The 17,164-nt window shown below is 34.9% G+C and overlaps 1 protein-coding gene across 1 annotated transcript; it reads right to left on the bottom strand.

Annotated features, from left to right (window-relative positions):
* Nucleotides 1-11,923: 11,923 nt before the first annotated feature.
* Nucleotides 11,924-16,823, bottom strand: LOC126669720 (uncharacterized). The gene is made up of 10 exons (XM_050363265.2): nt 16,572-16,823; nt 16,390-16,446; nt 16,247-16,314; nt 14,450-14,660; nt 14,274-14,374; nt 13,530-13,605; nt 13,363-13,422; nt 13,248-13,298; nt 13,066-13,144; nt 11,924-12,363 (listed from the first exon to the last, which is right to left on the bottom strand). Exons 1-10 carry the CDS (start codon nt 16,653-16,655, stop codon nt 12,266-12,268), a joined length of 885 nt encoding a protein of 294 aa, XP_050219222.1. The 5' UTR covers nt 16,656-16,823; the 3' UTR covers nt 11,924-12,265.
* Between the last annotated feature and the right edge of the window lie 341 nt (nt 16,824-17,164).

Here is a 17,164-nt window from a genome sequence, read left to right as displayed (position 1 = left end):
AATTTAGCCACTTTGTGTCGAAAATAGAAATATGGGATTTTGACGGGAAAGTGTTATTATCGGGCTTTGTATTATTTATAGGATATAAATAATACGTATAAGTCGTAATAAAAGAATTTAACGATTTAGTTATGGACTAAATCGTATAAAAGAGAAGTTTAAAGGATAAATGATAAGAAACAAAAAGAACAAGGATCAAAGTGGGCTTTTAGCCAAACAATATAAGAAAGGAAATATGAAATGAAGATCAGAGAAGGATCGAGAGGAAACAGAAGCTTCATTCGTTCGATATCGTCGTTTCGCTGCCGTTTCTCCGTACGACGTCCGATTCGCGTGATTCAAGCGGCGATTTCTTCAGAACCGAAAGCTCTATCACCTCCGGCCATCAAATTAAGGTAAAAGGTCGGGTTTTGGTATGAAAGTGATGGTTTTGGTGGCTGATTTAATGAGATTATGATTTAAGCATAAATTTGACGTTTTTGGGTTTAATATGGCGTTTTTGAAGAAACCGAGATATGGGTATTGAGCGTGGGTATGTTTAGCACGTCGAGATTGTGGCGAAACCCCGGAAAATCTGATTTCCGGGGCTGTGCACGTGGTACACGACTGTGTACCACGGGTGCACGAACGTGTACTGATGTACACGAACGTGCACCTAGCAAGGTACACGATCGTGTACTAAAGTACACGAACGTGTACTTCTCATGGTACACGAACGTGTACAATTAGTACACGAACGTGTACCCCTGAGGTGCACGAACGTGTACTTGGTTGCACGATCGTGCACCCACCAAAACGCACACCCGTGCACCCCAACTCGCCCCCATGCGTATACAAACTGTAATTGACCTAAGTGTTTGACGTTTAGGGCAATTGGACGTGGAAAGACGGATTTCGGACTTTGAGAATCATTAATCTCGAGATTAGCTCGACGTTTTAGATAAATTATAATAATGGAAAACGTCAAGGACGTTAAGCGATTCTCAATTATGAGATATTGTATTCGCTAAGTCGTTTATACGACTAGAGATATTGAATACGTAAATAAGTATAAAACGAAACTAAATCATAAAACTTAAAAGTATTATACGTACAAGAATACGAGAATCACGTCTAACTATTAACGATTTATCAGACGTGTCAGCGAGTAGTGGAGTCAGTAGAGGCGGACTAGCGAGAGCATACTATCAGATCGATCATATCATTTCTTGGATTGCGGTCACTGTGAGTTGTATTTTACTTTCGTGTATTATCAATTGATACTATTTTGGTATTATTATCTATATGTTGTTGATATGCTTCGCACTACATATATTTGAATTATTGATATGTTATATGTTTTGAATAAGTTTTACGTACAAGGACCTAGTATACGATCCAACGAAACTAGCTACCTATTGGGTGTCAATAGGCTGTGTGATCACCAGTAATGCGTCAGTCTAGCGTGTCTGACTATGAGGTACGTTCTTATATGCATGGATGATATGATTATGAAAGTTAAAATATGAATTTGATACGAGAGTGAACTCGGTTAGAGTAACCTGAGCCCCGTATCTAGTGCCACTTTGGGATTAAGAGATATGTTCTGACTGACGTGGTTGAACGCGAACGCTCCCGGGTCAGACTATTGGAATCAGTATGATTTGAGTAATAGTGAGTTACGTTATGTTTCAGGATTTTAGTTTCGAAAGGATCGAGTACTTGTTCATATGTATTTTTGTATAAATGTTGATTTAAAATGCGATGCTATATTTCTATAATAATACCGTTAGTAAATGTCAACTCACTCAGTATTTCCCCAAATACTGACCCCTCACCTTTGATGTCTTTCAGGTGCTTAGCTTGTGGACTTAGCTAGAGACCAATTTTGAAGTCCAGAAGTCAGCTGTATATGTTAGTTTCTGACTTCTGTGAGTGCTGCAGTAGTGGTCCTGTGTCAACAGAAGAGTAGCCTAGTCAGCAGTTTATTTTGATTGTATATATCAACTGCTGTATTTGTCTATATGCTTTTTGATAGGCTACGTGTTTAGTATATGATTCACGGCCCCAGATGCCGGTGAGATGTTTGAAACACTAACTGATGTATATAGTACCGCGAGGCCAGTTCGTACAGGGTACGGTAATTAGAGCCCGCGAGGTTTTGAAACAGTTAGTGCAAATGTATGACTAGATGTTATATATGTATATTTGCTTCCGTTGTTTGTTGTTATTTGTTTATATTATATTTGCGAAAAATTAATTGTGATTTTAGGCTTGCTACGGGTTCCGGAGCTACCACTCCCGTTCCCTAGCGCCGGTTGCGGCTCAATAGTTTTGGGTCGTGACAATGTTGGTATCAGAGCAGTTTGGTCCAGTTACCACTGCAAGTTTGTTTCAGTGCTTGTTTGAGAGCAGTTTGGTCCAGTTACCACTGCTAGAGTTGTCTGATTGCTTGTTTGACCGGGAGTATTTGTCAGTAAGTATACCTAGGAACTACTGCAGCAAGAGTCAGACCATGGTTGTCTGTAATTGTGTTATATGTGCATTAGTAGTACGTGGCATTACGCGCGCGGATCAGGACTATTATGTTAGTAAGTGAATAGTATCTGTTTATACAGACGACTAAGGCAATTAAGTATGTGTTGCTTGTGCTAAGATATAGAAGGTGGTTACATGTTTGCAAATTATGATCGATTGAGAGGGTTAAGTATTTGCTACTCGCGCTGCGATTGTTAAGTGATTATCTGCTTGCGAATTACGTGCAGTTGGATTAAATGCTAAATGTTTACAGCATTATATAAGCTGACTTTGGAATTGCGTGTGAAATGGGCTCAGATGGTCGCTTACGTTCGAAATTGTTTCTTTTCAGCATGTCTGGGCAAAACGGAGCTCAGTCGCATGCTGATGAAGAACGGGAGGAAGCGCCTCCTATATTTCAAAACGGGTTTCATAATGAAGTAGGCGAACCATCTGGGGTCCATCAGAATGGATTCCACGCAAATATTAGAGCATCACCAGAGATATATCAAAATGGTTTTATGTCTGTGTCAGAGATAGGTAGTTCTTCTGGAAACAGAGTTAGAGAACATTCGCCGGAGATTGAATACGGCGAAGAAGAGGAAGAGGAACCGGAGGAAGATCCGGAAGAGGATCCTGAAGAAGATCCTGAGGAAGACCCCGAGGAGGATCCTGAGGAGGATCCAGAAGAAGAATTAGAAGAAGAAGCAGAAGAGGAAAATCCTCAGGAAGAAGAGTATGAAGAAGAAGAGTTAGATGAGTTAGACGTTGAGGAATACAGAGGTGACTATTTCTGGTCAAGTGTGCGGAGATACCGCAATTTGAGGGAAGATGCGGACATAGCTAATGGTCAGGCGCAGATAGCCCTAAATCAGGTTAGGAGGCAAATGCGTTCTTTTTCTAGAGGGATGTTAACTGTAGGAGCGTACTCTACTGACTTTCTGCGGATGGCTGAAGGAGTCCCTAATCTGAACGAAAGCAATCGAACCATTAATCGTAGGTATGTCAGGGGTTTAGGACCTCAGTTTGATGAGCTGTATGAGCATGTGGACGAACATTTCAGCACGCTTACTACAATGGCCCGTAGAATTGAAACAGAGCATGAATGGTCGGGTGATCCGATACGACCTTATTACTTTAGACGTGAGTACCACCCGGATTACGTCAGTATGTCCTCCAGAACTACAACCAACCCCTATTTCGTACAAAGAGGTGGAAGAAACTCTGGTAGAACAGTTAGGGGCCGACACACTGGCGTAGTTATTAGGGAACCTAACGTTCCACATCAGGCACCTCCAGGTATTAGCAATTTATATGCTTTAAGTAATTGTGTTTATGTGTTTGTATTATTGTGTTTATATATTTGCTGCATTGCATAGTAGAATGTCAGTAATAGGTTTTGCCTTTAGGATAATACCTTAGACAGCGAGAACCTATAGGAAGCGTTGTAGTTGAACTCACGCGCCTAATATAAGAACATATAAACATAACTCACGAAGATAGTAATATAATATATGCTACACAATACATTTGTAGCGAACGTAATTCCTATATTACGTTTTAAAAATTGAGGAAAGAGATGAATTGTGTACCGGGAGTCGATGTGAAACATCAGTATCTGCGTCTATATATGACGTAAAAGAGAATGTTGCAGAAATGGATATGGTGATTACAGTAATAAAGAATTTTGAATTTAATTGAGTTATCGGAGATATGGAGAAATATGTGATGTGACAGACGAATAGTCTGTAAGTGACCGAAATTATAACAGCAGTACAAAAATTTGAATTATATCCAATAAGTATAAAGAAAACCGTTAATAGTCGCAGAGCGTATAATCTAGAGTAAGACTTACGATTTTATGAAAATTTTGAAAGTTTTTATGATTTTTCAAAGTACAGTTGTGCTCAGACATCGCATATAACATTGCATAATCATAATAGGAATGCATAAGAAACTGATTTTCAAAATGTAGATCATGCATCATATCTGTACAATGATAAAGAAAATGCGATTTTGAGCAACTCCTTGGTGATGAGAGATGTCATCACTCTGAGCAACAATTGTACTAACGATTTAAAATAATTTATGAAAAGTGGTTTAGAAAGAGCTGCGCAGCCAAAAGAAGTTTTAAAATCGTATTGTTTAGTAAGTAAACTCGGATGTAAAGCCCTGCGACAAATAATCAAAGATTCTTAACAGATAAGAATAAAAATTGTGAAAGAAACTCCAATAAAAGAATAAAGCCATGTTAATAATTATTTTAATTCGGCTAATAAAGCTAAAAGAGTGATCATCGGGAAGCATACGCAGATAAGCTGCGATGCACTGGCAAAATTTAAGGATACAGTAATTATCTTTATACAAGAATAGAAGATGGAACGACAGAGAGTCGTGTTAAAAGAAGAAATATAACGAATACATAAGAGTGATAAGTGTTATGATTATTCTTAGGTTGGGATAAACGAAGTAGCAATCCAGAGTAATAATTGGAGGAAAAAGATTAAAAGTATGAAGGACGAGGAGATGGTAACACGAATGACGAACATCAAGTGATATTCAAAGTATATATAGTGTTATCAATATCAGTAAAGGCACAGAAGTAGAAAGAGAAAGGATACGAAATAATGAAGCATACGATTTTGCAAGATACGAAAGTTTAAGTTAGATAAATCAAGAGAGATGATGATGTTATATGAGTGATATTAAGTAAAGTTACTAATATCAGCCTTAAGAATTGTAAGTTACGTTAACAGAAAGGAGAAAGGCACACGTATAGATATACGTATCAGTAAATGTATGAATGGTGGATGATGTGAAGAAAAGTGTAAGGGTAAAATTCAAATACCCTCAAAATTTAGTAAGGTGATTAGAAAGTGAAAGTTCTAGAAATACGTCGAAAGGATTGTCAGAATAGAGCAGCAGCAATAGAACTGCTATAAACGAAGGAAAGACGTAACGAATATAACAAGTAAAAGACAAGACAAGAGTTGATACGAGTACAAAGAGACCAAGATATTTGAAGACAATTAAAATCAAGGTATAAGTGCTAAGAAGCATAAAATGTATAAGACGACGGTGAGTTGGAATTATTCCTTGACTTTGGGAATTATAAAGTAAATGGAGTACAAATACTAGAATCAATCGTAAAACCCTTCAAAGAAGACAAGAGATAGAATAAGAAAGAAGTTAGATGAAGGTTGGCCAACGAGAAGGATTCTCGAAACAGATAGATTTAAAAGAAATAGGTGAAATTCTTATGGGGTTATTATAAATAAGAAATCATGAAGTAAAGAAGAGACAGTTCTGATTGATAAATCAATAAGAGTAACCAAAGAGAAGGTGAAAGGGATAAGAGAGTGAGGATACGAATAGTATCAGTCAACGAAGACGATCGTATAAGCTACACGATTAAAGTCAACACAAAGAGAAGTACATTTAGCAATGGGGAATGTACGAAGGATCACGATCAATAGAATAACATAAGATTCACAATAGCTTAAGCAAAGCAAGGAAAAGTTAAAGGAAGCAAAGGAAGTATCAATCTCAACTGCGTTGAGAAATAATAAATATGATAGACAAGATACAAGTTGAGAAAAGATTGATTGATAAGGAACGAAGTGTCAGATACTAGTAGAAAGAGGTAAATACATCATTAAGGATATAACCGGCACGTTGTCACTATTAACGTGTAAGAGAGACAAGTAGCGACCCGAGGACGACTGAAAATGAAACAGTAAACTTGAAGAATACCGAGTGAGGGTTAATCGACGCTAATAAGGACAAAAGAAAGATTACAACCAGTTGTACAAGACGTCAGGATTACGATATCGGTGATACGCCTTGAGCCACACTATTTTAGAAAGATGACCAATAAGACAGGTAACAGTAAGAATATTTTCAGTTATGCTACAACAGGAGATTACTATGAGCAAGATAGATAATCGATTAATGATGAGTACGAAGTCACAGCTATATGTGGAGAGCTAAGAGCTAAGTAAGAGAAAGGACATGACTGACGTATAGTAATGAATATCAAGGAAGGTATAAGAATAATTGTAAGGTCCCAACAAGTTTTATGAAAATTCGAGGACGAATTTTTATAAGGGGGGAAGAATGTAATACCCCAAAATAGTTAATTAGCTAATTGGACCACGTGTCCAGTTTTGATTCGCCAGAGTGGTGATATCAGAAGAATTTCTGAAAAGATAAAGTAAATAGTTTCAAGTAAGTCGGTTTTGAGAAATTAACTATGAGAAAACTAAGGTTATATTTCAATTCTAAAGTTAGAATTGGAATTAAAAGGAAAAATGTCAAGAAAAGTCCAAAATAAGGTATAGGGACCAAACCAGTAATTTAGCCACTTTGTGTCGAAAATAGAAATATGGGATTTTGACGGGAAAGTGTTATTATCGGGCTTTGTATTATTTATAGGATATAAATAATACGTATAAGTCGTAATAAAAGAATTTAACGATTTAGTTATGGACTAAATCGTATAAAAGAGAAGTTTAAAGGATAAATGATAAGAAACAAAAAGAACAAGGATCAAAGTGGGCTTTTAGCCAAACAATATAAGAAAGGAAATATGAAATGAAGATCAGAGAAGGATCGAGAGGAAACAGAAGCTTCATTCGTTCGATAACGTCGTTTCGCCGCCGTTTCTCCGTACGACGTCCGATTCGCGTGATTCAAGCGGCGATTTCTTCAGAACCGAAAGCTCTATCACCTCCGGCCATCAAATTAAGGTAAAAGGTCGGGTTTTGGTATGAAAGTGATGGTTTTGGTGGCTGATTTAATGAGATTATGATTTAAGCATAAATTTGACGTTTTTGGGTTTAATATGGCGTTTTTGAAGAAACCGAGATATGGGTATTGAGCGTGGGTATGTTTAGCACGTCGAGATTGTGGCGAAACCCCGGAAAATCTGATTTCCGGGGCTGTGCACGTGGTACACGACCGTGTACCACGGGTGCACGAACGTGTACTGATGTACACGAACGTGCACCTAGCAAGGTACACGATCGTGTACTAAAGTACACGAACGTGTACTTCTCATGGTACACGAACGTGTACAATTAGTACACGAACGTGTACCCCTGAGGTGCACGAACGTGTACTTGGTTGCACGATCGTGCACCCACCAAAACGCACACCCGTGCACCCCAACTCGCCCCCATGCGTATACAAACTGTAATTGACCTAAGTGTTTGACGTTTAGGGCAATTGGACGTGGAAAGACGGATTTCGGACTTTGAGAATCATTAATCTCGAGATTAGCTCGACGTTTTAGATAAATTATAATAATGGAAAACGTCAAGGACGTTAAGCGATTCTCAATTATGAGATATTGTATTCGCTAAGTCGTTTATACGACTAGAGATATTGAATACGTAAATAAGTATAAAACGAAACTAAATCATAAAACTTAAAAGTATTATACGTACAAGAATACGAGAATCACGTCTAACTATTAACGATTTATCAGACGTGTCAGCGAGTAGTGGAGTCAGTAGAGGCGGACTAGCGAGAGCATACTATCAGATCGATCATATCATTTCTTGGATTGCGGTCACTGTGAGTTGTATTTTACTTTCGTGTATTATCAATTGATACTATTTTGGTATTATTATCTATATGTTGTTGATATGCTTCGCACTACATATATTTGAATTATTGATATGTTATATGTTTTGAATAAGTTTTACGTACAAGGACCTAGTATACGATCCAACGAAACTAGCTACCTATTGGGTGTCAATAGGCTGTGTGATCACCAGTAATGCGTCAGTCTAGCGTGTCTGACTATGAGGTACGTTCTTATATGCATGGATGATATGATTATGAAAGTTAAAATATGAATTTGATACGAGAGTGAACTCGGTTAGAGTAACCTGAGCCCCGTATCTAGTGCCACTTTGGGATTAAGAGATATGTTCTGACTGACGTGGTTGAACGCGAACGCTCCCGGGTCAGACTATTGGAATCAGTATGATTTGAGTAATAGTGAGTTACGTTATGTTTCAGGATTTTAGTTTCGAAAGGATCGAGTACTTGTTCATATGTATTTTTGTATAAATGTTGATTTAAAATGCGATGCTATATTTCTATAATAATACCGTTACTAAATGTCAACTCACTCAGTATTTCCCCAAATACTGACCCCTCACCTTTGATGTCTTTCAGGTGCTTAGCTTGTGGACTTAGCTAGAGACCAATTTTGAAGTCCAGAAGTCAGCTGTATATGTTAGTTTCTGACTTCTGTGAGTGCTGCAGTAGTGGTCCTGTGTCAACAGAAGAGTAGCCTAGTCAGCAGTTTATTTTGATTGTATATATCAACTGCTGTATTTGTCTATATGCTTTTTGATAGGCTACGTGTTTAGTATATGATTCACGGCCCCAGATGCCGGTGAGATGTTTGAAACACTAACTGATGTATATAGTACTGCGAGGCCAGTTCGTACAGGGTACGGTAATTAGAGCCCGCGAGGTTTTGAAACAGTTAGTGCAAATGTATGACTAGATGTTATATATGTATATTTGCTTCCGTTGTTTGTTGTTATTTGTTTATATTATATTTGCGAAAAATTAATTGTGATTTTAGGCTTGCTACGGGTTCCGGAGCTACCACTCCCGTTCCCTAGCGCCGGTTGCGGCTCAATAGTTTTGGGTCGTGACAATCAACTAATTAGAGATTATAACATAAATAATGTTTAAGTTTGTTATATTTATATATAGATTGAAATACAAGTTGTTTACTAAGGAATAGAATTGTTTTAATGTTTGTGATTATGACTTTATATATGATTAAAATACCTACTAAGTAGAAGATAATTTTAATTATGTGGATTGGGACAATACCAAAAGTAGCTTAATTAAGAAATTGTAATTACGTTTATATAAGAAAAGGATCGCATTTAAAATAGAAATATAATGAGATCAAGAAAATAACAATCAAAATATATTTAGCATATAAACAATTATTAAAATAATTTATGTATATGTAATAAAGAAATTGAATTTAAAAGTATCCATGATGTGAATGTTTAAGAAGTTTCCTACACTGTAAAGAAATAATGCGTTCAAAAGTAATTGTCGAGACGTAGCTGAAAATTATTATCCAAAAGTTACCATACACAACATGAAATTTACAATTTGGTAGATTATCTTTTTTTTTAGAGATAAATTCTTAAAATTTTCTATATATACAATTCCAATTATTATCTACAATAACACGGTAATGAGCAATTCAAAGCCTCACACTAAACTTTTTTCTTCTAACATCATAAAATAATTTTGCACTATTCTAAAATTAATATATATGAAGAAAGCAAGATAATGTAAATAATATTAATAAAAGGTCACCTAAATTGAAGTCAACATTTTTCAAATCCAGGACTTATATTTATACCTTAAGAAAATCATTTAAAGCTAAATACCGATATGTACATGCTATTAACGGGCATTATTGACATATCATAGAGTAGTTTTACTACAACACAATAGGAATTTAAATGATATCATAAGTTTAATTTTATTTCAAAAAAAAAACATAAAGAGCTAAATGGTCATTGCCGTGAATAAAATTAGTGCATGATTTTTGTTAAAGGAGTGCTGATTGTAATTTTTAACTTTTTTTAGGAAATTGTTGAAGTAAAATTTGGTTATTCGGCTAACCGAATAACGGACAAAAACCAAAAAATTATTTCAGTTCAATTTTTATATAATTCAATTTTATTAATAGATAATTTCATTAATCTTCAGTTCAATTTTTGTTTGGTTATGAGAAATAATACTAAACTGATTTATACACACGCCATCTATAATTATTTCAGAAATAAATTAATAGCTATGATAAGAAATTATTTTTCCAACAAATACACTTGAAATAAAGGACGAAATAACTATACATAAAAAAAAAGGAACAATAAAGGAATTGACAACATTGTAACTATATAAATCTATGATGATTTCAATATAAAGCAAATAATAAAACCAATGAATTCAATATATGCAAGCAAATTTGGTCTAATAAAAGATATACTTAATATTTTTTTTATTATTATTATAAATTTTGAGTATCTAATTGTCCAAATCGAAAATCATAACATCTCTTGTCTAAAGTACTTAACAAATACATAATTTTTAATAAAAAAACAATGCAACATATATGCTGAAGCACCTGATTATTATGAAGAGAAATATTTAATTAGTGCTATAAGAATTATGTAAAGAGACAACTTGGTTAGCTTTATAATCCACTGTTAATCACAAGCAAACTAAACTGAAAGTCAAAAATACACAGATAATTTTTCTAGCATTTTATACAAAATAACATAAATACATTAAATTCAAAAAATTTACCTTCTCTTTAATTGGTTTGATCAACTGCTGTAATTCTTGCTCGATTGTGATATTATTTTTTAATCACCATTAATGTTGGATGATTGTGATATGTCATTGATTTGAATGTGTAATTGCTTTTGGCAGATTCAACTGTTCAAATATTTCCTCCATCCAGTGCCCAAGGAAAATCTCTGGCTGATGGTATTAATTTCTTTTTGTTATCACCGCTTCATCTTTTAATGTTTGACATTTTTTTGTTTACGATTAGCTAATGGATGTATACATTCAATATTGGTTTTCAAGTTTTTTCTCTTTTGGATTTTAGAGTTGGATGTAAATTAGGAAGCTTATGATTATTAAATGTACGTTTTGTAAGTGGTAAAAATAAATAGTTTCCATCAAATAAAATTATAAATTACGTAATTTTGTACGTGGTAAAGTAAAAGTTATGATAATAATTTAGTTAAAATAATTAAATTAACATAAGTAGTTTAGTAAAGGTGGGAACTGATGAGAATGCTCTGTTTGTTGAGAATGAATGAGATGGCTCCGTTGGTCCTCTCAATTATATAATATATAGATTCTTACGCCTATTTACTTTCTCAAAAGCCATCAAAAAGAAAGAACAATAAGGTTGCTAACGTCACACATGTCATATGCCTGCTTTAGTTTAAACTATGAACAAGAGAAGGGCAAAGGCTGAAACGACAAAATAGCTGTCGTATGGCATTTATAACTTTCATAGCTCAACAAACAGTTGCTGGTGACTCGAAGTCACGTTGCAGTAGTTCACCTAGCTAAGCATATGAAGAAAAATAAAATATTTTTTCATTCATCCCAGAAACGACCAAAGCGTCACTGCAGTCCTGAACTTATGAGTCCGGATCAATTAACTGAAATTTTAACTATTTTAATCAATTAGGTCTACGACTCTCTAATTATAGATCAAATAACCACAAATTGGGTCATCGCCGCCTTGAATGAGTTAATTGATCCTGACGCATAAGTTCGGAAACCGCAATGATTGTTTGCTCATCGAGAAATGGTAGACAAGGGCCAAAAGGATGTTGCTATGAGAAAATTCGACACGTAAAGACGCAAAGTTCAATCTTATCTTGTTTTATGTACAATACAAATCATTGCAAAATTGGGTAAACATAAGTCCCAATATCAACAAAGATCATATGCATACACATATATAACGAAAGTCCGGTTTTGTAGCCACTAAAAGAAGTGATTCACTATAGGAATCTCATAAAAATCCTCAGTGCCATCACTAGAAATGATTTGCGTTACATAAATCCAACCCACGAAGCAAAATCAGATTGATTTCTCCAAGGGAATGGACAGCTTGCATGTGAAGTTTTTTTTTTCTTTAGAACATGCATGTGCAAGGGTAAAGATGAAGAGGATGTATCTGAACTCAAATGGCGGTATGTGGGTCCTGCTGCCCATGTTCTTCCATTTTCTTTCTCATCTTGTATTGCAAAGTTGCAGGAGCACAGTCCAGTGGAGTTTCCCCTAGAAAAGAAAAAAGTTGAATAGAATATGGAGAACTAAATTCACAAAAACACAAAGTGTAAACCAACTCTGCCCAAGGCCTGCCTACTAGTATCATCGTTTGCTAGAGTTTATTGTTTAGAAAGGTAAGGAAGTTCATTTTTAGCCTTTCTTTGGCTCGGGGAAAAGGGTAACATATATGAGCAGGGTATGTTGGGAATAAAGATGCTTACAGTTAGGGGTGCGCTTTCGGTTCAAACTGAACAAAAAATTTGTTTTTCTTTTCAAAACCAAACCACACCGCAATTTTAAGGGAATTAATAATTTCAAAATTTTCAGTTCAAATCTATTATTTTGGTTAAGGTTCACTAAAACTTAACTAAAAAATTTGATGTTCAAAACCAAACAGAAAACTGATTTTTTTTTGTAATATCAAACTAAACCGAACCAGCAAATTTGGTTTGATTCATTATTCGGTTTCATTCGATTTTTGTACAGCCCTACATGTAATGATGCAAAACAAGAACACTTCGTCAGTTGACTCAGTTCCCACTCTAAACAACCTGATAGGTTTTCAAGCATACTTCAAAGTTTTAAAGACTCAAGTTTATCTGGATATTTTAAGTATCGAACTCTGTCGCACAAAAGTTTCTTCCACCCTAATCAAACATGCCATGACGGAGAACAGTTCGGCTAGAATTACATCTGGACAAGAAAGATTACCTTGTGCATTCTTGTAGTCCAGAGTAGCTCCAGAATCCATGAGGGTAAAAACTATATCAGTTCGGTTAAATAATGCAGCCTACACCCAATAAATCCTCTAATCAGTTACATGATGATGAAACTGCACAAATTTACAGTGTACACAAACAGACTGAAAAAAAAAAACAAAGAGAGGTCCTTACCAAATGCAACAGCGACAGTCCTTGCCTGTCGCGGTAGTTTGCATCAACGCCCTGCCAAAAATTATGATGTTTAATGCCATTTACATAATTAATCTCTATACAAGAAAGCATATACCTCACTCAATAGCTTCTTGACTGCAGCAGTATCACCATTCTTTATGGCTTCCCTCAAACCCTGAGCACAACAAATTGTAAGCAATGACACAGTAAATAATTGATATGTGAGAGGTTAAATACTTAGGAAAAACTACAACCCTTATCATAATCTGTAATGAATTGTACCTCCCCATTGACTTCATAATCTATCTGCGGTCTCTCATTACCATCAGTGCTAATCTGACCATGATGGAAAACCGAACTGCATATTTTGCAAAATTTACAAGAAATCCATGAAAATCAGCTTAAGAAAACACAATTCTACATTAACTTTGTAATTCAGCATCATACTAATGATAGAAAAAAGGTAATGATATTTATGCATGCACTATGGAAAACCATTAATCAAAGTTCAGAGCAGCAATACAAAATAAATAAAAAAATCTAGGGGATTATATATAAATGAAAAGGTCCAAACTTGAGTGTCAGACTTGACTAGTAGACAAGTAGAGTTTGAAGTAGGCCTAATATACATGTCTCTTATACGCAAATTTAACCTTCAGAAACGACATGTGCTTCTCGTAAAGAAAACACTAAGATTAATAATTACCTGCATTTCATAAGTTAAACGATGACAGCATTGGGCACCAATTACAAGATACTCTATTAGATATGGATCGGCAGGACAGTGGTCTCATAGTTTAAATTTTAAACTGTGTTTGGGAAAAATTACATGTCAAACATGGCATATAAAGAAACCACATGTTTAATAGAACTTACATGAGAGAGTGAAACTGCAAATTCTCAATACTTAAACTAGATATCAAACATGACGTATGAAGAAACTACTTTGGTAAAAAATGCATGGAAAACCATTTTAGGCAGTCATGTTATGGAGACGAAAGAATTAAGGATCAATAAGAAACATACCTGGGCTTGTTGTTTGAAGTAGAACCTCTGTTCCTAGAAATAGAGTCATTCTTCTTTGGTTTTGGATTTGACTGAGAAATAGCTGTAGAAGGCATTTTCATCTGCCAAATAACAGACTTGGTATGTTTGTGATCATTAACTGCAAAGATGAGTCAAAAACATTTAAGAGTTTGTACCTGAATAGGAACTGCTTCTGCTGGAGGAGCTGGAGCTTCACATATGCACAAAGGCATCCCACATTTGCACTCGATAACACCTGCTGTGGATTTACTCTGTATATCTGATTCAGCTTTTGAACATGTTTCCTCGCCAATATCTAATCTAGAAACTTCATCTGTTACAGAATAAATTACATCTGAGGAAGTCTGTGGTTTAGCTTGGCCTGATCTGCATCAAAAAGGAAAAGAATTTCAACGACATTACTTGATCTGCAAACTGAATAAGGTGAGAAAGAATGAAACATGCCCAAGCATGATGCCAAATCCGCCAACAAAAAACAAAAACAGCACATTCTAAAATAAATAGAACTACAACTTTATAGTTTACATGCTTTACAGAAAGGAGCTTCTAAGATAAAAATCTTAAGTATCAATAGCAAGAAACTGCAACAGAAAAGAAAAACATTCATAAGTCTTCTTTTAAAATAAGAATCCACACATGATGTACAGAACAATATCTAGCTTAAATTAAAATATGGAAGTTTGACCCTCAATTATAATTGTCTCCCGCATTCTTCATTGCTTGCTGAGATGTAAGGCAATTACTGGAGTTAAATATTGAGTGCCTACTCTTCTGATGAAACCCAAAATTCTTAAGCTCGAGCCTCTTACTCCCACGATGGTTTTGTCCAAACAAAAAAATTTATTTGCTAGACCCCAGCTCTACTACTAAAAGATATCAGATAACACGCAAAAAAGTGATTTCCAATTGTCTATTATCATAATATTGCACAAAAAAAATGATGAAATGGGATATTTTATATATTTAAACTTAAAAATCTATATAAATCAAACCAAACCGATATACTTTACATTAAAATAGAGATTTAATTTACATACACACACACACATATATATATATATAGTTAGTATAATTATAATCATTAATCATAATTTAAATTATATTTATTTATTATTTAATACAAAAGAAAATCAAACCGAATTACCAAACCAAACTTATAATATTTAGGTTCGGTTCAAATCATAAATTCAGTTTGGTTTGGTCCGATTTTTTGACAGATTGCTTTATTCCATTTTTATAGTTTTTCAACAGCTCCGATGGAACTGAATGCATAATCCTAAACATAAGCGTCCTAATTCCTAAATCTTAAGAGTTCACTAACAGTTCCAATTTCTCGCAAATTGAAAACCAAAACAATAGGTTGTAACCAAGGTTACTTCATGCCTAACCTGATCCTCCAACTACTTTCCTCACTTATCATCATTTACCAAACTAGCCATACAAAGGTAATTTTAGTATTTCTTCCAGTTATCCAATCAAGCATTCAAAATTGCTCTTTCAGAGCAAATTGTAATCCAAAGAAAAGGAGCACTAGCAAAGTAATATGAGATGATATTTTCACCACCAGTGTTATATGGTAGAGTCCATGTTAAGCGTGTGCCGCTGTTGGAAGAAGCACAACAGCCATAGAGTCAATCCTTTCAGTAAATATCAAGCTGTAATTACAACTAATATATTTCTTATTTAATTAAAACAGATAACTCTTATACATTGGTTGCAACAAACAATTACGAGAATTGAATGAACTAACATTTTGCAAAATCAGATTTCGCTTAAATTTCATTTATTTGATGCATTTTTCCTTTCTAATAAAAGTTGAGCAGATTAAGTTCACCAACTATCAACTTTCCGAACACAAGTTTAAGCATTACAGATAAATTTATAGTTTACAAACGCAAATAACAATTCAGAATAACAATCAACTCAATTTTAAATCAAAATTTCCAGCTTACCTAGAAGAATCATTATAACATTCAGCACAAACTCGAACACTGGAAAGCAAGCCAAATTGCGGTAAAGCCTGACAGAAACAAACAAAAAAAAACAGTTCATCATACAAAATTAAGCCTAGCATTACAAAAATTAATGCATATACCATTTGATTTGAAGAATGCTCGTGACACAATGTCCTTCCACATCGTCGACAATGATGCTACAAATCGAACCGTTCAGATCAACCGAAAACAATACAATTAGATGCGACATAAATTAAATTATAACATCAAAACAAAGATCGAGTTCGTGAAACTGAAATTGACTAAAAACAATATTAATTACTCTTCGTCGGAAAGTGCTGAAGCTGCATTTGCAAACGTCGCAGCGATCTGACTCCTGGAAAGCCGGTGGTTCCGAAGACGCCATCTGTCGCCGGAGATTCTGATTGAAGTGCTGTTGCAGCAGCTGGTAGTGTCTGATTATACTGAGAAGAATGAATTTTTTTATTTATGACAGTTATTAAAGAACAGAATGGGCAATTTCAGTTTTCAACGCTGAGAGTTCTGCACTTGAGATATTTGTCTTGTTTTACTTTTTTCTAAATTTGGTTTTTCACATGCCCGATTAACGACGCCGTTTTTCCTCAAAAAAAATAATACTATAACGACGACGTTTGAGAGTGGGCTAAAATGTAATCTGGCAAGCCCACAAAGTATGAAAGAATCGGCTTGTTATATGGATTTCAATAGAGGCTTAGTTTCAAAAAACAATAGAGGCTTCTTTCGGCCTCTAGATCTCCGATGAAATAGAACACCAGCCTAATGGAGGGTAATAGTTTGAAGTAGGCAAAAGGTGTAAAAAAAAAGCCCTCGTAGTTTTTATAAAAACCAGATCAGCCTTTTTATTTATTTTAGATAAAATTAAGTTTTTTTTAT

Source organism: Mercurialis annua, linkage group LG2 (assembly GCF_937616625.2).
Source record: "Mercurialis annua linkage group LG2, ddMerAnnu1.2, whole genome shotgun sequence".
Taxonomy (NCBI): Eukaryota; Viridiplantae; Streptophyta; class Magnoliopsida; order Malpighiales; family Euphorbiaceae; genus Mercurialis; species Mercurialis annua.
The sequence above is the reverse complement of the archived record's forward strand: the minus strand, read 5'-3'. Positions and strand labels throughout refer to the sequence as shown.